Raw genomic sequence first — 27132 nt, forward strand, 5'->3', positions numbered from 1 at the left:
CCTCTGTACAAAGCCCCTGGATGTTATACTGTCCCCTCCTGTACTGGCCAGCTATGGCCCCTAAGCTCTAAAATAACGAGAGCTTGTTCAAACCCAGGGAGGAGAAGAGCTTTAAAAAACAATAAGCAGTAAAGCTTCCCTTTTCAAGAAAAATCTTGCAAAGGGCCACTTGCAAACAACCAAACCAGAACAAAAAAAAACCCCACTCCCCTCCAAAAAAAGCCCCCGAAACAGAAAAACAGGAAGAAGAAAACTTGTTCAACTTTTACTTGCCCTAACTAGTCTTACCCTAAAGAGTTGCCTTCATAAAGCAGACTGGCTGGAAAAAGAAAATTCTACATACCAGAAAGAAGCAAAACTAAAAATAAAGTGAGAAAGATTTTAAGAGGCAGCATGGAGTGTCTGGAAGCAGAATGTCCGAGGACTGAATCATATTCAATAGCAACTAAACACAGAGTGACACAACTATATCATGAAGAAGGTACTGTATTCATCCATGGAATAGTTTGAGCTAGATATGATGGTGTGGGGAAGGGAACAAACCAGTCTCTAAAGCCATCGCTCTTGTAAATGGGGTAGCTACTAGCTCCTTTTTACCTCAGTAACATGATAGAAGCAATCACTCTGCAGACGCAGAAGTCACACTGATTTTGGAGCATCTGTCCAAACAGGTCTAGTGCATACAGCACACCAGACGCGCTGTAACACAGCACCGCGCCGGCAACCCTCAGATTTTCACACCACTACGTAGCCAGGTAGCTACAGCACTGTACACAAAGAACAGCTGGGTATACTACTGTGATTTTAGTGCATATTTCCTGCAGAAATCCCCCAAACAAAGGAATGTGACTATGTAGCTGAACTGCATTATAGAATGTAAAAAAATCCAGAGTAAACCTAAGAAAAACAGAGCTCTGGCCTTACCTTGTATAAAGACATAGTGTCTGAATACATATGAATCAGATTTTGAAATCTAAAACCAAGGATTTGAAGGGCTAGAGCAACAATCCAAATCAAGCTTCTCATTTTATGGGAAAAAGTGAAGTAGTAGTCAAAAAACGTACTATTATGAAATCAACTTATACACTGCTTTATTCAAGGCGAGGCAGAATCTCTACTGAGAATTCATATTCTAGCTTTAAGTAGCACTCAGTTCTCACCCCGTTACTGGCAGCCAGAATAGTGGGCAGGTTGTGGTTTTAGTTGTTAAATGTGCAAGTCCTCTGACACTGCTGATGGCTGCTCGTTATTTTATGTATCTTGTTGCATCTCACATATACTCTAAGTTCACAAGTCCCATTTGCAAATAAAAATGAAACTAAGTTAAAAGGGCCACGAAGTTTAAAAGAAACCGTTCTCCTCTGTGTTAACTCCACCTTAAGTTATCACAGGGGAGAGAGTCAAGGCTACTCTGTTGTTTATTGTCTGTACAGCGTAGATAGCGCCTATCCAGCAAACGCTCCTCGGCTTGCCATGCTTGCACGCTGCCGTAGGCACCGACACAAGCTCCGACCCCTCCACGCGTACACCACTTCACCCATCCACACAGCACTCCATCACACAATGCTGGACCACAGCTAAGGAAGCCCACCTAGTTCTTGGCCATCTCAACTCCACGTTCTCATGAACTAACAGGATGCTGTAGTGTTTTAGGTGGAAATTAAAACAAGTTGTAGCCAAACAAACAAACAAACAAAAAGATAATGCCCCACATTGGTGGGGTTTTGAAAATGTAAAAAAATAAAAAGCTGACCTATGTTTTGCAAGTTTTAGAACTCATACCAATGGGATTTCTGAAAAACTTGGCCCCACAAACGTTTACTTCTGATACAGCTGACCCGCTATGAGCAAGTCCAGCAGGAACAACAGTACTCAGAGCAAGCACGACACCTAAATACACAAATTTGTAGGGTCATGCCATAAACAATAATTAAATTGTATGACTCTGCCCCTTCAACTTATGGATCAAAATTCAGAGTAAAGACCTCTGGGGCCAGTAATTGCTAAGAAAAGGCTGCCAGATATTTTAGTTCAAAAGGAGATGGGAACTGTATTTTTTTTTTTTTCTTTTAAACAGACATATAAAAACGTTTGAAGACAGATCTTTAAAGGATATTTCACTTCTCCAATCTTGGTATTACATCTGGTTAGGACATTGAAATTTTAAAAAGACGATACTGCACATAAACAGTTTCTGGAGTTCGTAACTCCCACCCTCCCTCAACAAAACCCAACTCAGATCAGTAGGGAAGGGGTTGGCTTCTTGCCCGGCCATGCCTCCTTTGCATACTTCTTCTTCTTGGGTTCATTCACAGCTTCAGGATTAAAGACAGCAGGGTTTGGAGCTGGGTTCATGTTAACTGTTGAGGGCACAACAGGAGTCAAGTCCACATCTGGGGCAAGATTGGGGTAGGGCATTGGCAGACCACCAATGAGTGCTGTCCCATGGACGCCATGCGATTGGGAGCCTGCCTCATTGTGAGTTGGAGGTAAACCACCATATAATCCTCCACTGTAGGGAAAGTTTTGCATACGTCGTGATGCAGAATCATCTGTGGTCAATGAGCCTGGATTCTCCAAACGTTTTTTCTGTAGATGGAAGTATTTAAAGAATTATTCAAAATACATGAAACAAGCAAGCTATTTAAACTGGATGCCAATGTCATTTTCTCCAAGAAGGCACCTAGGCCAGCCACGTATAAAGTGGTTACAGACCATGTCCCAGTCTTTGTCCCAGAAGATTTCTTCTGGGTTTCCTTGAAAACCACTTATTAATAAACTCTCAAAGGTGCACAATGCAGGCAGGGGTGACAGAAGTTGAAGCTCAGCTTTAACTTAGATCAGGTCTGAGCATCTCTTTACCTCCTGTACATCCTTGCCAGTCTTGAGCTTGTCCTGAACACAAGACCAAGTAGGTCTTTAGTCAGTAACACAGACCCTCCTTCCCCCCACAGTAAGAAACTGCAACTTGTAGATCACTTGGATGATTTTGTCTAACTCTTGATCATTTGAATCTTCTCCTGCAGTCTGGGGTTTATGTAGAATTATCCTTTTCCACATACATTATTTAGTGTATGCCAACAACACGCAAAATTGCTATTACACTGTTGCTTAGTTACCCTTCAGTTTTGCAAATCTTCTCTACTCCTAGCATATTCAAATTAAATATAGCACTGGCAACACACTCATCCTGGAGCAAAGTCTAAACCCTGCTAGTTCTAGTAGACAACCTTATGAAATCTTTAGCACTTACAGTATTTAAACAAACAACCTCTTATTTTTACTTTTTATTTTCCACACTTCCGACAATTTTAACTGATGCCTAGAACTACCATACTGAATTTCTGGAAAGTGTTTCTTTTTGGGAGGTAAAAAAAAATTGCCATTGATCCCCCGTGTTATTAAAGAAAAGAGCTAAAGCTGGATTTGAAGGGAAATGGTCAAATCTGCTAAAAAAAAAAAAAAAAAGACAATTGTGAAACCTGAACATGACTTTTGCTTAACAATAAAATGCTTTCCACCATAGAACATTATGTTTCTCATAAAGCAAGTTCATCAATGTATTGTATTAATTAGAAAGTTGGGAGTTACTCTGTACCTTAACAGGGACTACGGCTGTCTGTACCATGTTCCTGAAACGCCCAACAGAAGGGTCCACGTCCTCTGTAAATGCAAGAACAGTGAAGCTTTCAATAAGAATACAGGAAAAGATAGAAGATCTGTCAGGTAAAGGAACCTATACGAAGAACTGGTACATGGACCTTCTGAAAGCCAGCGCTCTAGTAGCTCTCAGTAAGCACAAGCATGCCCACATAAAGAGAGGAGCTAAGGGGACACCTAGTGGCTTTGGCTCGGGGCAGGCTCATCAGATGCGCCGGTGAGAAAGGCTTCCGCTCAAACGGAGAACGGGGAAAGCGGACAGACGGAGAGCCAGTTTGCACTGATCAGACGGGAGTTCTGGGCTGAAAGCTGCTGCTGGCAAGGCACTGCATGTGCTCAAAGGCACAACAGCTAGCCCCAGAAGTCCTTAGGGGACCTTGAAGGAGGAGTCAGAAGAATTCAATGTACAGTCTTGAAAGTCTGAAAAAATTACCTTTTTTGTGATGGGAATGACTGCTGTTTACCTTAGGATGTTCTGAGCACTAAATTGCATGACCTCATAAATCAAAATGGTTATTCTGGGTGGTATACACTGCCAAATGAAACTAGCTCCTGACTATATTTTAAAATGCATACTCATTAATAAGCTACTCTTATTAATAGGAATATTATCCATATAAAATATCATTAATAGGAGTGCCATTAATATAAAACAGCTAAGGGAGAAAAATGACTAATTAGGAATTGGATACATCTTCAGAAGCATCGTATTGAATGAGAATGACTTGTTTCAGATATGCAGACAAATAGCAAAAAACCTCTGAGCTTGAGACAAATATCCATTAGGCAACAAGTAAGGAAAGCATTAAGGGACAGATGAAAACAAAAACGAGTTCAGTTCCCATTTAGATTCTAAAGAAGGTAAAAAATTTAAAACATTTTCCTCCTTTTGGACCCACGAGATCTTTCCAACATCTGACAGAATTTTGAAGAATGAAGCTGAGTGTGACATCCCTGTCCTGCACAAATCATGCAGTTATTTTACAGGTAGAAGAGAAGAAACAGAGAGAGGTCAAAGACATAAGCAAGATGTGTGGGAGCTTCTCTGAAATAGCAGATCCCAAATATTGACTACCAAATTTCTGTTCTCCTTATCCCTATGCAGCCATGAGGAATCCCTGTGAGAATACTGGAAAGAGCACCTCAAAGGCATTAACTAAAGATTAAAGCAAACTACTTACCTGGATTGATGATTTCATCATCATCGCTGAATGTCACTCTGGAGTTCTTCCGTTTTCTCTTTGGTCTCTGAATATCCAAGTTCCCTTCCTCAATGGTTAACGTGGAAATTCTTTTGTTATGGGCTGTATTAAACTCTGTCAGGTTCTAACAACAAATTTGGAGATGAAACAGTTTAAGCAACTCGTGTATGAAGTCTGATTTAATCATGTGATTGTGCATATCAAAAGACCACAGCACACTGTTTACTTCAGCTTTAGACCCCTAGGAAGAAAGAGTGCTCCAGTGCTGCAACAGGTTGCCCAGAAAGGTGGTGGAGTCTCTGTCTGCAAAGATACTCAGAACTTGACTGAGCACAATCCTGGGCAACCTGCTCTAGCTGACCCTGCTTGAGCAAGGGGGCTGGACTAGATGACCCCGAGAGGTCCCTTCCAGCCTCAAGAATCCTGTGAATGCCACACGCTGTCTTCTCCCTCTTCATTAGCTAACTGCAGGAAACAGGGCAGCATTCACTGTTATCTGGCGATGGGGAACAGTGTGGGAAATCACCCCTGACCTGGGGTAATGTTAGTTGGAGAGCACGTACTCCCTGGCAAGCCTCTGTGAGAAGACCATTGGAACAGCAGGATTATTAGGTCACTGATTCTGCGAAGCAGCATGATCACAGGCTTATGGCAGAATGAGATGGTTTGCGTGTTATCTGCCAGCAGAAGACACCTCAGACTATCTTCAAGGCCAAGAAATTAAGAACCTGAACGCAAGCAAACAAGTGGGGAATGCTACCCATTTAGCTGGAAATGCCATCTAGGTACAAAGTGCCATCGTACTCACGTCAAGTTCTGTCTCTTCCTCTGGCAAGCCCAGCAAGCCCTTGAGCTCTTCATCTTCGCCACCCATTTTCTCATCTCCTTTAACTGCTGATGGCAGTGTCTGAGGCTTCTCTCGCAGAGTATATGCCCGTGTAGAAGCGCCAAATGAAACTGTGGAGTCAATGGGTATCTGTTGGGGTTTGTGAGGTTCCAAACGGATATGACCCAAGAACGTGCCATGTGCTGAGGACATCAAAATGCAAAATAGTCTGTTAGTCATCAGCTTGGGCTCACAGCACTCAAGTTCAGGTCTTGACAAGTTCAAAAACTGTACATGGTTGCTCCGAGGTACAAGTCACTGAAGTACTGCTGAAAACATCAGCTATGTACATTTTACCTACCATCTCACAAACTATGATAACACACATCGGAGTTCCTCAAAAAGTCAGGGAAATAAATGACAAACACCGTTCACTTTCAGGATTCTTGTAGGTCCCAATGTACCATGTCTGGAATCATTCCCCCAGTGGAAAAAACAGCATGTTAGGTTTTAGATCTTGGGAAACCACCCTCAGAAGAGAAACCTTCATTAAAATTGTGAAGGGAAGGCCAAGTCACTTTCCTCCTCTCCCTTAGCCTCTTAAGAGTCTAGAAATGTCATTTTAAACACCAAGTGAAGCAGATGTAAGCTGACTGGAGGAAACACTCCTTTGCTCCTGACCCTTGCCAATCTTTCACTAGGATGCTAATTCAGATTATAGTCATCTATCCACACAGTGCAAACAACAAAAAAAAGGAAAAAGTGTCTTAGATTCAGAAATGTTTAAGCACTGAAATATCATATTTCTATCTGGTTAAATGTCACACTACTTACTGCTGTTTAGATCTATGAGGAAAACCCTCTTGAGATGTTTGTGATAGACCAAGGCAGCATGGACCCGAGAGCAAGACTGGTGGTCAATGGTAAAATCGCACAGATCAGGATTTCTCCCAAAGAGATAGTATTTCTTCTCATCAATGATGAGTTTCTGAGGTAGAATATCAAACAGAGAAGCATATTAGACTCCTATAATCTTTTGGATCTTCCTGAAAAAATTCAAGAACATGAATAAACAGAGCAAATTCAAAACAAAGCATCAACATCTAATCAATATTTCAGTCTTGTCTGACACTGTTCAATACAGAAACTTGAATATTCTCTTTGTAAAATCAGAACAGCTGAATATGGAAGAGTCCCAGTTATTCCCTTCTTTAACAGCCAACACAAGACAGCTTGGGAAGGACAATAACTCTTCAAAGCACAAGACTGTCTTACACAAGAGATTCTCTCTCACATCTGCTCCCAACGATTTTTACACATTCCTTGAGGGAGATGAGCTTGGGCCTTTCTAAGTCAGGAGTCTATGCTGAATGGTCTCCAGTCCGATACAGAACATCAAAATTATATTTCTGTATACAAATGGACATCCAGGAGACTTCAGACCTGTATAATAAAGATGTAAAACTATACTGAATCTGTACTGTGATATGAATCCATATTAGTCCATTCAAGTAAGCCATTAATTTTAGGTATTTCTTCTTAATTCATCCTAGTTCTAATCTCTTCTTCAAACAAGACCTTACACACTGTAATATCAGTTACATAAACCATCTCTGAAAAGCAAAGGAACATGTTGACACAGTCCTACGGTGTACACAGCATATTTCTATTAACAGACAATGTTGTTGAAAGGAACTCCTTGCGCCTAAATGCTGAAGTACCTAAGCAGTGCAGCCTTCTTTTTCACTGCATCCCAAGATCCTAATCTAACCTGTGTTTTCTTGCTTCCAGCTGCACAAGTCAAAGGCTGGCAATGCGTTACAGATTTGTTAACAGATGGCTTCTCCTGCTTTTTGAAACATTTACCAAAGCCCACACAATGTTTCAATAGCATGATAACGAGAATGCTGATGATACATTTTCCATCAGAAAAAAACCAGATCTTAGTTCAGGAAAGCATTGCTTTCATGAGATAGTCTGAGCTGAATTAATATTTTGGCTGCTAGAGCAGGAGGATTTCTCCCCTCTCACTCCTTCCACTCCCCGCTATACAATCCTCTCCTCAATCGTACTGCAACACATCTGAGCAAAGTTTTCAGCTTGCAAAGCACTTTTTTGCTGCATTTGTCTACTACTGTTTTAGCGGACTGAATCAGTTTGCCTTCAGTCAGATGCGTACCCCAGCTGGCTCTCGCGAAGCAATGGATGATACACACTAGGGCTGTGATGAGGAAGGGCCTCCCTTCCTGGCAGCACCATTCACCTCTATCACTTGTTTGCTCCTCAGTTTTGCCAGCTGTATAAACCACATGCTCAGCTAGAAAGAGCTGATGTATCAGACTAATTACAGGTAATTGTTTGGGGTTTTTTGAGCTATCAGAAAGACAGACACAATGAGCACCCAGACAGTTACTTATTCTGTGGCACTATCAAGTCGTACAGAAAATAAGGAGACAGCTTGGAATAAGATATTGTATTTATATTCCTCTGCTTTATCTGCAAGCATAAATCTCACATGGACCTCATTTTCTACTACAAATCACCAAAGTTACATCCATTTACCTGCCCACCAATTATGAACCTCAAGGCTTTTAGCACTGCTGCATTCAGATGTCATTCCCCCACTGATTTTTTTCAGACCCCCCCCCCCCCCCCCCGATGTGTTCTACATTTTCTAGGTTGGATTTCTCATTGTTCTGTTGAACATTTGTCAGCCCCCATGCTGCAAGTTCTCATAATCTGGTATTCAGTAATAAGTATTTCATTTATTTCTGTATGTTTATTCTCTCTTTTAGGTCCCTAGAAGAATTAATTGAACAACTCAACTCCATACTAGTATACATCATGACAACTTTACAATTAACTGGTCCCTTACGTAATAATAATCTGCTAATGTCTTATTCCCAGCTAACTCAAGGTATACGTTTTAAGCACGATTTCATGAGAGTAAATGCTTTGTGAAATCTACTGACTTACATATTTTGGCCTGCTTTCTTAAAATAGCAAGATTTAGGTGATCAAGCTGCGTGCGTATCCATCAGCTCCCGACACCCACTACTAAACCAAATAACTTCTCAACCAACTGGCCAATTTCAACCAGTACTACAAGATATTAAATTTCAAGAAGTTCTGGGAAAACAAACAGTTAGATCGGATGGCAGCTTCATCAGTACCCTCAGTGATGCATAGGCTGGCAGAAAATCCACAAAAGCATCAACACTTAGACTTTAACTACAAAAAAAAAAAAAAAAATCTTCTTTGCGAGTCCACATCTCATTTGGTAAGACAGGAATCACAGCTTAATTAGCAATTCACCTTCAAGTACATTATCTGGTGACAAATGAGGTGCAAATGCAAAATGCAAGTGATTTTCCTCCAACTGGGACATTTAAAACATGCAAGTGTCTCCTCTGAATCTCTTTGTGTCTGGTGGGGAATAGCATACCTTGAAGCCTCAGTGTAATTCAGATTAAAAAACTGAGAAATCAATATACTGAAACAGTCTACTGGATTCTGCTCTCACATGGCTACTTTATTATCACTTTCTGTCTCTTTACAAATGCTGGTTTTCCCAACACCCTCCCCTCACAATTAACCAGAAAGTATAAGCCACTGATAAAGAGCTTAAACTAGTACCTGGTTTCCTCAGCCCTTTCTGGTTGAGTGTTAGTTCACTTTTTTTTTTAATTCCACCTGTAAATAGATCAATCAATCTCCTCCCTGTACATTCTTCATGCCAGCATACTTTTGTTATGCTTTTCTCTGCAAGCCTTAATCAACACATATCATTCCATTAATCTCAGCGATACTCTCCCTTAAGATCGCAGTTGTTTCATCCAGCTATTGATCTGTGAATACCATAGTGTTTGTTACAATACATCTTTTGAGAAATGCTAGTTAGGTTTTCTGGGGATTCAACTTCATAGCAATGGATTTATGTCCAATATTACGCAGTACCTACTCATTCAATTCAGCACTGAATCTTCCCAAATTCAATACCTTTGTACTAATGAATTCTATGATTCCACTTTGTAAGAAAGACCAGCACTAAATTTTCCTTTTATTCTTGTGTATTTGAAAAAAAAAAATCCTATGTAAACACAACTCTGATACAAACAAGTGGATCTTCAGAAGTCGATTCGTTACTCCACATTTCAGTGCTCAGCTCCACAAGCAGTTATCTCACAATTTCAAGTACCATAAAAATCAGTCCAACAATTTCTCATTGCTGTCCACAACTGAAACCAAAAGAATTGGCCTGTAAGTTTTCATTTGTACCCACTATAGACAAATCAATACCATTCTGACTTGACAGCATTTCAAGAGACTTTGCAAAGACACAAACGAATTCATAAATTGGAAATATTGCAACAAATTATCAGCAGAGAAAATAATTTTATTGCCTTTACTTCAAGATAATGTTTCCAAAATTTTCTGTGCCTCTGAGTTATAACCCAGTGTTATTCTTTATACACTGAGCTTAAACACTTCATGGCTTGTTTTGATGTCGCACTTTTCAGACCCAGCAATCACAAGCTGTACCTCAGACCTCTGCACGACGCCTGGGATACGGATGGCTCGGTTAGTATCAAGTGCTCAGTAACCCACGAGACTCAGGCATGTTCTTTCTTAGTTACTGCTGTCTACCATAAGACACAAAACTGAAAAACTATTTGCCAGATGTACCAAAAAGGGAAACAGATGGATCACATTCAAATGCTGCTAATTTGCTGCACAGCTCCCATATGTACACACAGTACGTTGCCTCACGTAACCACCGTAGCCTAGAGGACGTAAGTGATCACCTGTACGCAGCGTGCGAGGCCACAAAGCAACCACACAAGCAGGCATGCATGCTGCGTGGAACAGTCTGCTAGAACTTCCCCACCAGGCCAGCTCTTCTGATTCTTGCTTCAGCAGACAGCAGTACGACAGCGAGCCAGACCTCTCTGCTACACGCGCAGGTGCCGGCGCCTGGGCGCCGCTGGCCGCAGCGTCCAGCGCACGCGTTACACGCTGAACGGCAGGCAAGCTGTACCGCGCTGATCTCGGTAACGCTGACAGCCAACATCAGATATTCAGGAGGTAAAACACAAACTCTACAGTCGTTCTGTAACCTCTGTGTGATCACGTCCTCTACTGAACCCCAGAGTAGCTGGATAGCGGACTAGAAATGGCTGTTAACAGTGCTCTGCATGACAGCAAAAAACCTCTGTTAGGTTATCAAGAGAGTTGATGGTCGGAAGAGGGAATCAGGATGTTTGTACCACCCATTTTCCCAATGCGGACAGAGACCCCAGGCTTACAAAGCCAACTTGGGCCTCCTGTAGGTCCCAAAGCTTCAGGCTGCACAGCCTCAGAGTCTGATACCACCAGGACGATATTCCAGACTGCCAATTTATCAATTTATTTGCTTAATTAATTTATTTGCTCATCCACTGCCAAAACCAATGGTGCATCCTCAGCTTCCATATGCCATTTTTCTGCCTTTTTTTCAGTCCTGACCAGGACTCCCATGACAGACATCTGCCTAGCACCTGAGGATTAATTCAGCAGAGAGCTCCACATAAACTCTTTCATCCTAAAGCTCTCTCTCCACACTCAAAAATCCAAAAGAAACATGACAAGAAAAAACTCATACAAGAAGTCTCCCAGGTGGGAAGGCTGCATTATGTTTGGCCACCTGCCACATACCAAAAAACCCAAAGTCACTGCCATTTGGCTTTGCTCACTGAATCTCATTACATGGCCTGAAAGAAATACTGGAAAATCCAGTGCCAAGTACAATCCTTACCCCAGATGCTGCTGCTAGGATGGCAGTGAGAAGGCTGAGCTGAGAAGCAGTCCTACTACAGCCCTCTGATCTCTGATAATGATTCTGAACATGTAACAGTACCATAAGGAGCAGAATACATGGTCCACGGCTTGAAGACAAATGCAATGCAAAGGGTTTGAAAGCCATAGAAAGAGCTGGTGAAGGACAGCTCCAACGTAGTCCGAGTAGCGGGTATGAACCAACTCAGCCATGTCTTGTATGAATTAGTGAACTACTCTGAAGATGCAGTAAATGTGTCTTAGTATCTAAGTCTTTCCAAACTAAGGCTGAGCAAAGATCTCTTTTAGGTCAAGACTGGCTTTCCCAATTTTCTGTGTCTTTAAATCCAGAGTAAGAGCACTCTCTCAAAGCAGTCTGAAAAACCAACAGTAATGGACTACAGGGAAAAGCTTCGTTTTCCTGGTTTCTGGCCTGGGAAAACACAAATTTATTTGTGAGGTACCTATTTGTGACATCTCCATCTGCTTTCCTATGCAAAGCATATTCTGGTAACTTAACCAAATTCTAAACAGTAAATCTCTCCTGCTAGACACCAGAAGGAACATTTAATACTGTCTGATGCTCCTGTGGTAGCACACATTAAAAACCAGCCAAGATTTTAAGCTACCTAAATCTTTCTTGATCTAACACTCAGTTCTTAATTTTCCAAGTTTCTGTTCAGAAAAGTTGGCTCAACTTTGCAAATTTTTGCTGCCCAGAAACATTTTCTCTGTTTCAGTCAATTGCAAGTTAGGAGTCTCTCCACAGCTAAAACACATTCACTGGCTTTGGTCCTCTCTGTCACCCATGTTAAAGAGCCTTTTTTTTTATTTACTATTTTTAGTGTGATATAAGACAAAATATGAAATAGAGAATGAGCTGGTGTATATCAGACAAATGCCTTTGCTGTAATAAAAATAACTCATTGTATCTGTGCTAATCACAACAGTTTGCAGATCTAGAACATGGGATAAAAAAAATCATACTATATTCCATACTATAGGACAGGGCAACAATCCTGTAAAATACAGGATGCCTAGTTAACTTTACTTGTAAAACAAAATAAAAAATAAACTGACCAGACAAGTATCTCAAACAAGCAGTACAAAGTGAAGCATTTGTACTCTTAGTCTTTTGTATTTGAGATTTCTTTCCCCATGTTGTTCAAGTTTCTGCTCCTGAAATTCCTAAGACAAGGTGCCTTCTTGGCTGCTATACCTCCTATATAGGTATCTTGTAGGGAACAAAATGTCAACTTTGGTCCAAAAATACGTTTGGAAGAAATAAGGCTCTGCAAAGTATCGAGTTTCCCTTACAATTATATATTATCTAATCAGGCATTGGCACAGGCTGCCCAGGGCAGTGGCTGAGTCCCCATCCCTGGAGGGATTTAAAAGCCGGGCAGATGTGGTGCTTAGGGACATGGTTTAGCGGTGGACATGGCAGTGCTGGGTTAACGGTTGGACTTGATGATCTTAAAGGTCTTTTCCAACCTAAACGATTCTATGATATTTTTTCTCTCCCTTACTAGGACAGTTTTAATGTTCAGGAGTCAAAGTGTCATTGTTTGCTAGCTGAGCACTGCAGTTTTGTATCCCTTCAAACAGTGCATCTAATCGGAAGATAACTGATGGAAGCACTGCCTAGCATAAGACAGGCTCAGAGTACAGGCAAGGGAAAATTAACTTCATTCTTTAGTTTCAGAGTAAACCAAAATGATTTGAAAATAATGAATATGACAGAGAAAGGAAATACTTAGGAGTAAGTGAGGAAAATGCTGGGAAATGTTCTCTTGCTGGTGCCTATATGTATACGACACACCAAACACATACAAAACCTATTTTCATACCTCAATGAGTTTGTCTCCTTTGACTACATCCAGATGTAAGCCAGGTGGCGGTTTCCCTGCCCTGAAAAATAAAGAAAGCAAAATATAGTACCAAAATATTTATTGAAAAGTTTATTAGTGTTAGAGCTAATACTCTATTAGAGCTACAGACCAAACCTACAAAAATGTAAGCAGAATTATTTTGGGGAAAATATGAAAACCCATAATTTTCTTTCCCTCCCTGCAGATTCCTTCTGACAACACATAAAACATGATTTTTTTATATTAACAGCTAAGCTAACAGGTCATGAGGCATTTCAAGCTTTACTTCTCCAGGTGAAAAATACCTAATCTACAAAATGAACTCCTAAAAGAACATGATATGAGGCCAGGAAGAGGCTAACAACCAGAGAAGGGGATCGGCTGGGACTGTTTGCTTAAGGGCTCCGTTTTGTCGTGTTACCTTCAAAACAGATCTCTACCCTTAGCTGCTGAGAGGAACAGAAACCTCTACCACCCTTCCCCTCTAGGACCGGTAATGGCAAAAAACCTGAAAGGGGCTCCACACACACCTGTAATATTATAAAAATGTTGGCCAATAGCCCGTGTTCCTCCACACTCACCTTATAATCAAGCTTTCCTACCAAGACAGGTAATGTAGAAGAGATTGCAGTATTAGATGGCAGAGGGACCCCTACTCCACGACAGTACAATCTTCCTCCACCAAACTGTCAAAGAGCAGCTCAGCTCCCCAGCCCTACAGCTCCATCCCTGCTCACCTCCCGTGAAGCAGATTCACCAGTCAGACAGCAGTATTCTCACTCGGGCAAAGGGAGCAGAGAGGCCTGTGGGACTCGGCAATGCACAGCAAAACAACACTAATATGTGGGAGAACCCATGAGCATTAGCAGCATCAAAACCATATTTTGTATTTACAGTGCTCAAAACCAGGACACCGCCGTGGTGTCAATACACTGCCCTTCACTACATAGGATCTCTGGCTGTTGACAGCAAACCTTCTTCTGCTCAGATATCTCAAAATCTCCATCTCTAGTACTTCTTCACTGATACAGCACTGCTGCTTGTCTCTATGGCTGGACCAACTTTCTAGGCAACAGCAGTGACCCAGTTCTCAGCTATACTGCTGCCCTTCTGAAGAACAACTGCAGGGGAGATCACATTCCCATTTACTGCTTTGCTCACTGCACAGAGCAAGCCAAGAGAACAGCGACAACGGGTAGCAACATTCTCAGCATGGCTGGAAAAGAAAGAAAGGTCACTTGTAATTGAAGTTGTTTGAGGGGGCTAAATATAGCTGCTCACGTTTCTGGGACATGCCTTAGAATTTGAAGGTTTCTTCTGTGTCCCCAGGTCATCTGGTTACTACTCACATGCTCTCCTAGATAACTTCATACAAGAACAGAGTCCTCTATTATTTCCACTTCATTTCTTTCTCAAGTATTGCACAAGCATTTTCCATTCTTGCTCCAAATCCATTACACTAGCCTGCTCAGATCCCTCTCTGGCCCTTCTTGAACATGCCAGTTGGGACTTCCACAAGTTTTCTTACCAAGCCCTTCTCTAAGACTGTGGATAGTACCATCCTAACAAAATAAGATGGATATGGCTGATATTGATTCTCATTCTTTTGGATGAACAAACAGCAGCAGCAAAAGCAGAGGATGCAAAGCTCCAGGGCAATCTGCTAAAATGGTGACTGCTTCCTAGAAACAGGATTATGGTGGTGCGGGGGACCAGCAAGTAAAAATGCTCCCAAAGAAGATACAAAGTCCGTCTGATGAGTTCTACAAGGATTGACTCTTCCAGTCACTCCAGTACAGCTAGGGGACTGCTCCCTCTTAAGTCTTGCTCTGGGATCATACAGCCAGGCTGCACCTGAGTTTTGCTGCCTCCTCCTGTGCTCCCCTCAGATCTCAGCTCTCATTTTTCATTGACAGACAGGTTTCATTCACGGATTCACGTCCACTTCTCAGTGTTTCCTCCTTCTGCCCCCGAGCACTGGCAAACTTGTTTTTCTCCATTCCACTGAAACTGCCAAGTTCTAGTTACTCTGCAACACAACTTTTGATAATTTTCACAAAGCCTGCTTTACTTTGATCAAACAAAAGCTGCTTCCCCCACCTTTATTTTTTTTTCTTCCAAATAGGTAAACCTTTCAACAAATTAACTCTACAAGCAAGTCTACTTACTCAATCTGGCCTCTGCTTTTCTTTTCAGTGATCTCTTCCTGGATACCCAATGGTCAGTCTGTCCTAAAAACATTTTAGCAACATCCTCAACATACCCATTAGGTGATGGGAAAGCTCCCAAATGCTCTAGCACAACCACTTTCCTCATCTGGAGACTGAATCCTGTCCGATGGTCGTCTTTTGCCATATACAATCTGTGATTTTTCATTACCCCCCCCCCCCTTTTAGTTTCACCCTTGCTGTTATTTTACTCTGCTTTTACCTTCAACTTTATTTTGAACACAGAAAAAAAGCCCAGCAGCAGCACAAGATAGTGCCTTCAGCTATGAATTAAGATGCTTGAAAAATTTATCTGTTCTCTGGTGTCTTTTGGACTGAGAATCCTTTGGAGACAGTATTTCCCCTATCTACCTACACTTGCAAAACATCGAACACAGTAAGACTGTAAATACCGATTACAATACATCAAAACAAACTCACAGAAATCATTTTTGGTACAGAACTTCCCTTTGGAACAAACTAAATCAATGTCATAGCTTAGGCTGCTGAAGTTAGATACTTGGAAAGTCTTTTAATGAAAAAAGTAGAAAGATTTTCCAGTTCTATACTGAAAACTAATTAGATCCAGAGTCAGCAAAGATGCAAAGTAATGGTTGTATTTGGAAGTATCAACAACCCCTCACATGCTCTGCCCTCTCAGACCCCTCACCTCATGCATCAAGGAAGTAAAACATTGAAAGGAAATCTCTTGCAAAAATCTACTAGAAGAAAGTTTGTTAGAAAGTTGGTACTGTGCTGTTAGGAAAGCATTTTTTTCTCCTATTAAAAAAAAAAAGTCCTCTCCCACTAACTAACGTGCTAAAATATCCACTAATTTTCCCCACACTGTTCTGAAGGATGGAGAATTACTTGAGGTCAACAGACGCTCCTCTCCGTAGAACACATACGGACAGCCAGGCTTAGCACTGCTCCAAGAAAAATGATCTCGCATCAGAACTTGGCTCCAGCACAAGTGCTTGCGTTTGAAAGAGAGAAACAAGAAGCTGTTCTGTACCTTCCAGATTGCGTATCACGGTCCCCACTGCCTGAACGTCTTCTGCTCTCTACAGGTCAGCATTCTGCAAGTGACCTTAAAATAAGACCTGCAAATGGACTAATTGTTAATGATCACTAGTTCAGTAAGTTTAACTGAGACAAAGTATGCTGAGACTGCCTACTGAATTGCCTAAGGCTTACTTGGGAGAAAAGAAGCCTTCCAGAGAATTAACGAGGCCGATTGGCAAGGAGAACATGACCATAACAGTATCATTAAATGAATTCTCTGGATCAGAGAAGAGGTGAGAGGACATCCCACACTAGAGCTCTTCTTCACTAAGAATGAGTCCAAGGAACTCAAAGAAGTGTCAGAACGAGAAACTTTATGAGAATTGATAAAAAGAAGCAACAAACTGCAAAACCCAGATGGTATTTAGCTAAGCATTCTAAGAGATATCAAATACCAGTTTTCTACACTTAACAGTTTAGCTATTGCTTAAACTACCCTTACTGTCAGAGAAACGAATGTATCAACGGATGACGCTAATTTTAAAGCATATTTCAGGAGTGATGTGGAAACTACATGCAGTAAAGTCAAGTTCTGACTGGGAAACTGGTAGAATAGAATAAAGTATTTCAGTTGGAAGGGACCTACAACCATCAGCTAGTCCAACTGCCTGACCACTTCAGGGCTGACCAAAAGCTGAAGAATGTTATTAAAGGCATTGTCCAAATGCCTCTTCAGTGCTGACAGGCACGGGGCATCAACCACCTCTCTAAGAAGCCTGTTCCAGGGTTTGACCACCCTCCTGGTAAAGAAATGCTTCCTAATGTCGAGTCGAAACCTTCCCTGGTGCAGCTTTGAACCATTCCCATGTGTCCTATCACTGGATACCAGGGAGAAGAGATCAGCGCCTCCCTCTCCATGTCCCTCCTCAGGAAGCTGTACAGAGCAGAGCTGTAGAAACTGTATTACCGAGCAGAACTAGCAGACAGATAGGAACTGAATAACAGCCAGACCAGAATAGAGTCATCTAATCTGCACTTCAATACTCAACGGTACTTATCCTTTGGAAATGTGATGATATATGGGGCATGACAATTCTTCCAATGCCAGCGAAACACTGGATAAACCTTGTTTTGAATTACACATAATCTGCTCCTTTGGGCAGATTTGGGTAAGAATCCCAAGATGACAGTGACCATGCTGAAAGAATGTCTTGTTTGACAGAATACAACCAAGCACTGAAATGGTTTCCGTGCTTCTACTTATGAATGTCCTAGGAAAGGAATTCATGTGGTACCTGGATAAAACTGATGTTTATTAGCCAAATCAGTTGACTTCTTGCAAGAGGTGGTGGTCATATATCACGGATGATGAGAAATAGGGAATTGAGACTGTTGTTCGCTACCAGTACAACGGATGGGGAGTTACAAAATGGACTGTTTTCATACTCAAAATACTCCTAATGGGATGTTGCGGTTTTGGGGTTTGAGGTTTTTTGTATGTCTCGTTTTTTTTTTTTTTTTTTTTTTTTTTTTTTTTTTTTTTATTGGAAGGTGAACTTTCCTTAAAACGATACTCTTCAAAACCTGCATATAAGAGGTGTACTATTTACACAGGGGGCCAAAAATACTGTATTCATGCTCCTTTAGACCATTTCTCTTGTAAAATGAGAGCCCTATTTAATCCAGAGAGCAGTGCTGGCTTCTGTATGACTTCAAGAACTCTACTTATTTTTCACACTCCTGTGGAATTTTATCAGGCAGATCAAACTGACAAACCCAGAGTAAGGAACCTTTTGCAAAACAAAAACTACCTCCAGAAACCAGTATCAGGTGCCTCACACAGTAATCCTCTCCCAGTTTCCAACAGTTACCAACTCAAGGACTTCCTGAGCCGCAGTTGCTATCTGTTTAAATAGCTATCTACATCAATTGCTCTAAGAACCCATGTAAACTTAATGCATTCACTGAATCTTACACAAACCATTTCATAGATAACCTACATAGAGCTGAAGCATCCTCTCCACTATTTGACCACAAATCTACTTGCTATTAATTTAATTTTGCAAACTCTAGTTCTCCTCAAAAGGACAGCAAACACTTGTCTCCTACAGACTTTCTGTTCACTGTTCAAGACACCCAACATATCTCTCAGTTGTTCCTTTTCCAGACTGAAGAGGAGCCTAGGCTAACCATCTGTAGTGCAGCCTCCTGTATCTTTGATTGAGATAATGCTTAAAAATAATACTTGAGAGAAAGAACTCGTGTTTTTTTGAGGAGGCAAGTAGCATCAGACAGTCTACCAGAATTACTGGAGACAATCAAGAAGATATAAACAAGGCTATCGGTACACTAGACTGGCATTTTTAAAAAAAGCTTTGGCAAAATTATCAAATGGTCTTATGGAAATTAAGGTGTGACAGGGAAAAGAAACACTAATCCACGAGGGAATGTAAATGATGAAGAGTCGGAAAGAAGCAGGGTTCTGCAAGGGCTCTATGATGTTTACATGCAGTCTGGAAAAAAGGAGCCAATAAACAAATGAGAAAAATCACTTATGACAACAGTTATCCAGGAAACTCAAATCAGACCACAATGCTGCAAATGAATCTCTCGATACTGAAATACTGCTCGAGAAAACATCCGGGGGGGGGGGGGGGAGGAATCAGCACTCTTGAGTGCTAGTACTTGCTAGAGAAAGACCACCTCAACCACGCAAGCACAACCAGGAGCTCCAGGCTCCTTACTGCCACTCAGGAAGGATCTCGAGCCATCATGACTATGTTCAGAAGGAATCAGAGGACCACTCATCAACAGTTGACAAAGCAAAGACATTATAAGGAAGGAAACTATAGAACGACAATGTTTTCCCATCTTGAATGCTGTATTAGTTCTGGTTCTCTTGCCGAGAAGGGCACGAGGATGATAACCAGTACGGATGGCTTCACGCAAGGGAGGAGGGGGGAAGGAGGACTACATCGCTTCAGAAGCTTGGAAAAAAACAGGCAAGTATCCATTCCCTTAGTCCTCTTAATGAATGCTACAAACCTAGAGTAGTTTAGTTAATAGAAATTTAGTTTAATAGAAATAGTTAGTTGTCAAATATGACCACCCAGATAGTCTTCAGGTCACAAACCCCCTTTGCTTCTGATGGCCAAAAGCCTGGAGTGCACGCAAGGGAATGGCGTACTTCAGGCTTAGGCGTAAGTTATTGGTCACTACCACAATATGATAGGAAACCATCTGGGCTGTTGTCTTCAATTAGTACGGCTGTTTTTATGCTCTTTTGTATAGAAAGAAATCAATAAAGAAAAATCCTCCTCTTACCAAGATGTTGGTTGAACACAAAGTTGTTGTGCATCAGCGATGGAAATGAGTCATATGCCTTTCTCAAAGCACAGCATACACACCACAGAAACTGAGACCAAACTAGCACTGGAATTTGTTTAGATGACTTAATTTCGACAATACACAGAGATCTTATGACAGAGTTAAGGCCAAAATCTTTCAGATAATTATTTTAGTTCATGTAGAATGGTTTCTTCCCATGTGGAAGAAGAGGGCTGCATAAAGAGCTGCCCAATAACTGTGATCCAACCTTGTTATGTCTGGGGGAAATATGATGGTTAGGGCATTTGAACTTTAAAAAAAGTGCAGGTTGATGGGAAGCATTTCTGATTTCCTCTACTCTTATAACCATTAAAATAAGTCTTGCCAAACTTCCAGTTGTAAGAAATACAGTTAAAAAAGCCTGTGGTTCAAACTTGATAATTACAGACCTTTCCTGAACACAAAAAATTGCACTGTGTTTTAGGAATATTTTATGGAAGATTTGATGAGAAACGTAGCTGCCTCAACTGAACAAAGCATTCCATTTGTATTAAAGCATTTGCCCAACTTCACCTTGGCACTGTGTATGTTTTCTTGTTACAATGCAGTTCCACACAGAACTAGATTTTACTGGTTCACTCTGGTTCCCTTGGTTACTTACTCAGGAACAAAGTCTCTATGGAATACAGTGAAATTTGGAAATTGTATACAAAATTTAATTCCTGAGAGCAGGGCCATTAATATTCTATTAGAGAGAACTACAGGTTTTATGACAGCAAAAAAATGAATTCAAATGGCACTGAATTAAATAGGAAAATGAATATTAAGTAGTGAGCAACAATGCAATGATTATTTGATAAGATTATTCCTACCTTTTCAGAGTGAGAACAGGTATGCTGGAAGTGTAATTTACCTGTAGAAATCAGAGGAAGAAAAGACAGGACCTCCAGAATCAGCAAGTCCAACCACTGCTGTTGCAGGTCATCTTGCTGTAACCTTTATGCCTACCAGAAAGCTGTTCCAAAGCCTTGTTATCCTGACAGTTTGATTTCCATCCTAAATTTCTGACCAAATCCTCTGATTTCCATCCTAAATTTTTTGTTCTTTCCCTTCAGCTGTAAAAAAAATTCCCCAATACTATCCCTCTTTAAAAATACTTCAGCCACTGTAAACCAGTGTCATTGTTATTTTACTAGACAACTAAAGCTCTGTTCTGCCTCAAAGTAAGATTGCTGTTTCCCCATCAATGAATCTTTCCACTGCATCTGTTCCACTTTGAATTCAGCTTTATTAAGTATAGGTTACACATAGACTATGCATTTTCATCAGTGCCTTCTACAACAGCACTGACACTTCCCTACCTTACAAATAGATATATATTATTACACATCCAGTAGAATATTAGTCTTTTTATTTATTTTTGAACAGTTATATGCCACTAGTGATTGATGGTCACTCTGTGATTAGCCTATGTAGTTGTGTATATGTCCCTTTTATTTCTGGATATGAACTTGTGTCCTTTTACTTCTGAATAGTGAGCTTCTGGCTTTAACAAGTTGTTCTTGTTCTTAGTCCCTATTTTCCATCTTACACTTCTGCATTTTATCTTGTTTTTACTGTTTTGGTCTTCAAATTATACCAAAAAGACCGGATAATACTCTGGCCTCTATGCTGGCCATGCTTGTGTCACTAATGAGCATGGTGGTCACTTTTGTCAAAGTAATTAATAAAAACCCCTGACACTAAAAGGGTCAGGTCAGCCCACAGACTATTCACCTGCTCTTGCCTCCTCAAAGTCAATTCCTTATACTCACAGTTTTTGTATGCACCCCTCTATTGATCCCCAAAACGATCCTTTCCTGTGTGTTCTGAAAGAAACAGTCTTGAAGAAAGCTGGTTCATCTGACAGTCTTTGGCAGACACAGTACATCTACTTCCCTGCCCTGAATAATTAGTTCTTTCACACTGTAGTATAACAGCTGGACATGGTGAAGCTCAGGTTTTCCCATAGCAGCTACATGTATGGATTTGTTGGCCTTATAGAAGACACCAATTGCTTAGAATGGTTAGTAATGAAATATGCCACTGAACATAAACAAGTTCCAGCGTAGGTTTTTAAAAGATTAAAACACCTACAAGCAAGAATTCTTTCTTCTGTATTAGAAACAGAAACGTGTTTCTTCAGTTTCTTTACCTTGTACCCTACAGGCCAGTCCACTGCTCTGTGCCTAATGTCAGGATGATTCTGTGAGGAATCTCAGATTATTTCTGCCATTGGTGGCAAACCCTCTACTGCAGAACTACAGAGTAATGGGAAGAAGCAGGGACAGACAGCCAAGAGGAGGAAGGAAAGCCCAAGCTGAGCTTAACTCTGGAAGGAGCACATTGAGTAACAAAAAAAAAAAAAACATTTCCAAAAAAGAGCACAAAGCCATTAATGCTTTGGGCTGTGATGCTAGCTAGAAGTGCCGAATAACAGAACTCAAGTTTTACAAATTACCTGACAGTATCTCTTCGACAAGGCTAAGATTCAATGCTGACGTGCCAACTGGGTTACAACAGCTGAAACTCAGCAGCCTCACTGAAGTAAGTCCTACCCAGACTAAAGAGAAATTCTGAGTTGTAGCTATTAAGGACATAGACAGGACAACTTTAATTCTATTGTGTTAGTTTAAAACTAGGCCAATTATTTAGGTTTCTAAATGTGGACTCAGAAGTCTAAATTTAGCCACTTCCTAAAAATCTTGGCCTGCGTGACTACTGTACACACCTTCATGCCCAACTTCAAGGACAAGGTGGAATTTCCAGAACTCAAGAGCTCATCTTCTCCAGAAATCTGTGTACAGTCATTGCCAGGAATAGCTCGTTCTTGGCTCAGAGAAACTGAAGAGGAACGACTGTTGCCTTTAAAACATACTATTTCAAATGTATGCACATTCCAGAACAAGCTTGACGTCCCAACTAATGGTGTGTCAAGACAGAGAGTAAAGAAAGATTCACAATCCCAAATGCAGGTTAAACCAGGACAAAAGGAGACAGGCACTATCCGTTAAACATCTGATGGTCACCTCAAAACTGCACCCCAGACCATTTGTACCTCATGGAAATTACTTTTACTCACTAACACCACCTCAAGAAGGTATGCAAAAGTCTTAATAAAAGTAGGATATGTAATTGTTATCTAAAGACATTTTCCAATCTCATGGCATGGCTAAATTTTAATCCATAGAAAGTAGTGGCAGCAGCTTTATTCCAACTTTATTCCAATTTTAAATGCATAGCTCATGTCTTTGCTAACATGTACGGCTAAATTACAGTACGTGCATAAACAAGTACTGGCATAAGCGAGTACTACTAAGACAGCATTCATTATTTTTCATCTGTCTTGAGCTAGTTTAACTGTTGGAAACAAAAGAAAAGAAAGAATAAATATTTTTTGGACTATGAAGAAGTAACCTATAACAGCATAAAAACTAAATCAAAAGCAGAACTTAAAACAGATGAAAACCTTGAATTTCAGTAGAGGAGTCTTTTCTGGAAACTGGATACTAAAACACTACCCATGTTAGGAAAGAACAGATACAATGATGGAGGCAAACCTCAAAAGCCTGGGCAACAATTTAAAGAGAAGAAAAAAAAAAAGCTAGTTCTGTCGATTACATTTAAGATACATTTCTCATATGATTGGTGTTTGCAGGCCCCAAGTCCCCCTATTTAGAGGCAGAAAAATAAATACATAGGTAAAGACTGTGATTTTGATTTTAATATAGGTTGATGAGATTGAAGATAATTCACTACAGAAGAAGCTGCTACTGAACCACAAAGCCTCTCTGCAACTCCATGGTTTCTGGTCACCCAAAGCTCTCCCTATGAAGATCTACACTGCTACCTACACAGAAGACTTTTCAGTGCTTGTGTAAGACATCAGGGAGCCTGCAGGATACATTTACACTGAGACTTTCTGGTAGTCAGAGCTTCAAATAGGTCCAAGCCTGCTACTGCAACCCATTTTCACTCTGGAGAATCCTACCTGTGCAAGATCCGTCACTTATTCAATATCGTAACCGTGTGCTCTTTGGCTTGCTCTGAAAGAAATAAATACTTTGAAGCTCTGAGCTAGAGTCTGTAATTCAGTAGATGCCAGCAGAAGTCATGTCAGGCTTTAACAGGAAATATATTCTACTTTTTTTGCAGACTAGAAAAATAAACCAGAAGTAAATAAATCCACCTGGTAGGGGAGCTCCTCCCTCCTATCAGATGAGGCAGTAGAATACCACCAGCCATAACTACCTAATACTTCCCATTTTCAGTTGCCTATTCAGCAGAATATAAACACTGTAACTGGAAGCTATCCGTATTGGCTTCCTGCTACACGTTCTTGGTTTGTTGCCCCCCCCCCCCCCCCCCATAAAACAACAGCTTACCTGCTTCAAAAAGAGCATTAAGGAAAAACGTTAAGTTATCTTAAAATGAATCTTTCACCAATATTAATTGCCACATCTACACATGACAATTTGTCTAAGATCAAACTGTATCAGGTAGGCCTTTCATTACACTGGTATAAACGTACAGCTTGCCCAAACTCAGTCTTTAAAATATTACAATGTGCATATGTACAACAGAGGTGCAAGGGAAAATAAAGAGCCTCCTTAGAACGCATTAAGGAGAGAGTCCATATACGAGCTTTGTTTTACCTGAGAAGAATTTTGGAACATTATAGTAAAAGGACATTCAGGTTGCAAAAATCAAATTACCAGAAATTTTAGAAATGTCAGAACGAAAGAGACCCTGGCACCCAAACATGACCCCCTTACTCCTGGGTGTGAAAACTCTGGCTTGGATCATCTCCCTGACACCCCATTTCTCTATCGTTCAGTGCAATGGATTGCGCTTCAGAACCAAAACAGGTCAGCGCCAGCATAGTGAAGAAAGCTGCCTGCCTGTAAGACCCTGCCCTGTTTGTAGCGGAAGCCAGAAAGTACATAGCTGAAGAGGCCCTCACAGTTATAGCGGTTACAGTCCTCCCCTCCAGGTGGTATTTATTTAGGAATTCTGCTGCAGTAGCATGCAAGTTACTGAAACTAGCATTTCACAAGCTACACTTCTCCAGCTGTTCAATCTATAGCTTTCAAAGGCAGAAGTCATTCAAATTTACCACGGAATATAATGCAAGTTGTGAGCACTTCTGTATAAAAACACTAATAAAAAAATTAAAGATATGATATTTCAAATTTCAAGTTGAATATCCAGAAAGCACTAACACTGAATAATTTTTTGCTTTGCCTACTCTATTGTGTCATCATTTTATGGAGCACCATCCTGTCTCATATAGGTGTTTGTTATTGTATATGTTCAGCACAAATAAAATACTAAAATACACAAGCAATTCTCTTCCATGAGAGAGTTAATGGTTTTACTAACTAAAGCAGGCACTTACAAACCAGGTCAAAATTAAAAAGCATCTTCAGTAAGCATCCATTCACTGAGCACTATCATCAGAGCACTGAAACGTAGGGGACCTGTAGTAAAAACTGGATGACTATGCAATTAAAGACTGCAATCGTGCACGCACATACACAGCTAGCTCATATATATATATATACACAAACGCTTTTCAGCTGTAACGCTGTGTCATTTTGTATGTGATTTAAAATATAACTGCATGCGTCCCCTGAATAATGAACGCTCTGGCACACAAAGAAGATGGTAGGGCAAAGATCTATTTAGCAATGTATCAAAAAATTCAAAGCAAATCAAACAGGGCCCCAGGTAACCTAATCTTAGGCCCTGCTTTCAACAGAAGATTGGACCAGACGATTTGCGGAGATCCTTTCCAACGTGGACTTTTCTACGACTCTAAAACCAGCCAAATCCGTGGCCCTGATACTGCTTCTCCAACACATCACTCTCCCCTGACTTCTTAACTCAGTATAATAAAAATCCAGGCTACTTTCAAGCCGATACATTTCTCGTACTGTATACATAACGCGAGCAGAAAATGTAACGTGTACGACATCTCACGTTCCCTTTAAGCCCCCGGGAAGGGACACAGCACCCCCGGGAAGCGCTCCGGGCTTCGGCCAGCGCTGCACGGCGGCGCCCGGCCCAGGCCGCCCGCCGCCGCCGCCGGAGGCACCGCAGGGCTGCGCGGCCCCGCCTGGAGCCCCGACGGGCCCGGCGCCGCCGCAGCCCCCGCTCGGCGGGGTCGGGGGGCGCAGGCCCGGGCAGGCGGCCTCGGCCCCGCGGTCCTTCCCGCCCCACGCACGCCCGGGCAGCCCCGGCCCCCGCCGCGCCCGGCCCCGCCGCCACTCCCCCGGCCCAGCCCGCCCCGGCGGCCACCCGCGCCCCGCCGCAGGAGGCCCGCGGCACGCCCGGAGGCGAGCGGCCCGGCGGAGCGGCCGCGGCCCCGGCCCCGGCCCCGGCCCGCCCGCTCACCAGCTGGGGCACTCGAAGAGCGAGAGGCCGCCGCCGCCGGCGGAGTTCGCGTTCGCCGCCATCTTGCATCTGCCCCATTCAGGCGGGCCGAGGGCAGGATGGGAAGCTGGAGGACCGGCGCGGGGGGCGATCCCGGCGTGCCCCGCGCGGCGCGGGGCGGGCCCAGCGGCGGGGCCTCGCCGCCCCGTCCAGGCCGGGCGCCCGCTGCCAGGCGGCGCCGAGCGGGACGCGGGGCCCGGCCCCGTCGCTGCTCCCTTTCCCCGTCCCAGCCGGCGGCCGCCCCCCTCGCGGCTGCGGGGGTCGGAGGGGGCTGACCGGGAGGGGCGGTAGAAGCGTAACAGCAGGGGAACAACCCGGATCGGACCCTCCTGGGCAGGCTTCCGCAACCCCATTTTAGCATCTCGGCGTTTTAGAGAACAGCAGACAGAAAACCGATTAGATGGCAGGTAACACGGGTCATGTACTCTGTTACAAGTGCAGATAATTGAGCTTATATGAGGGAAAAATCTTATTTCTCCAGTATTGTCCCCGCAGCTCCCCCAGGAGCTGTTGCTCAGAGGCCCTGGCGCCCCCGAGCAGGGCAGGAACCGCCACCTCGACGAGCAGCACCAGCGAGCTCGGCCCCGCACCGGCTCTCACGGCGGAGAGTTAAGTTTCCAGCATCTCCCAGACTGGTAGAAAACAGATCTGAGAGCCAGGAACGCTTCGTGCCAGAATGCTGCAGCAGCAGCAGAGATAAGAGTTTCCGATGCTGATTTTTCATGCTCAGAAACATTAGTCAAGGC

The 27132-nt window shown here is 42.2% G+C and overlaps 1 protein-coding gene across 2 annotated transcripts; it reads right to left on the reverse strand.

Annotated features, from left to right (window-relative positions):
• On the reverse strand, nt 1-26500 carry PPP1R8 (protein phosphatase 1 regulatory subunit 8). Of its 2 annotated transcripts, XM_082329376.1 has the most exons (7): nt 26348-26500; nt 13353-13413; nt 6523-6676; nt 5671-5891; nt 4842-4986; nt 3599-3663; nt 3-2589 (listed from the first exon to the last, which is right to left on the reverse strand). In XM_082329376.1, exons 1-7 carry the CDS (start codon nt 26407-26409, stop codon nt 2236-2238), a joined length of 1062 nt encoding a protein of 353 aa, XP_082185502.1. In that variant the 5' UTR covers nt 26410-26500; the 3' UTR covers nt 3-2235. The 2 variants fall into 2 exon arrangements, with proteins under 2 accessions (XP_082185503.1, XP_082185502.1); XM_082329377.1 differs by lacking the exons at nt 6523-6676; nt 26348-26500 and having other exon boundaries at nt 1-2589.
• Nucleotides 26501-27132: the final 632 nt, after the last annotated feature.

Source organism: Platalea leucorodia, assembly GCF_965183815.1.
Source record: "Platalea leucorodia genome assembly, chromosome: 18".
In the NCBI taxonomy this organism is placed as follows: Eukaryota; Metazoa; Chordata; class Aves; order Pelecaniformes; family Threskiornithidae; genus Platalea; species Platalea leucorodia.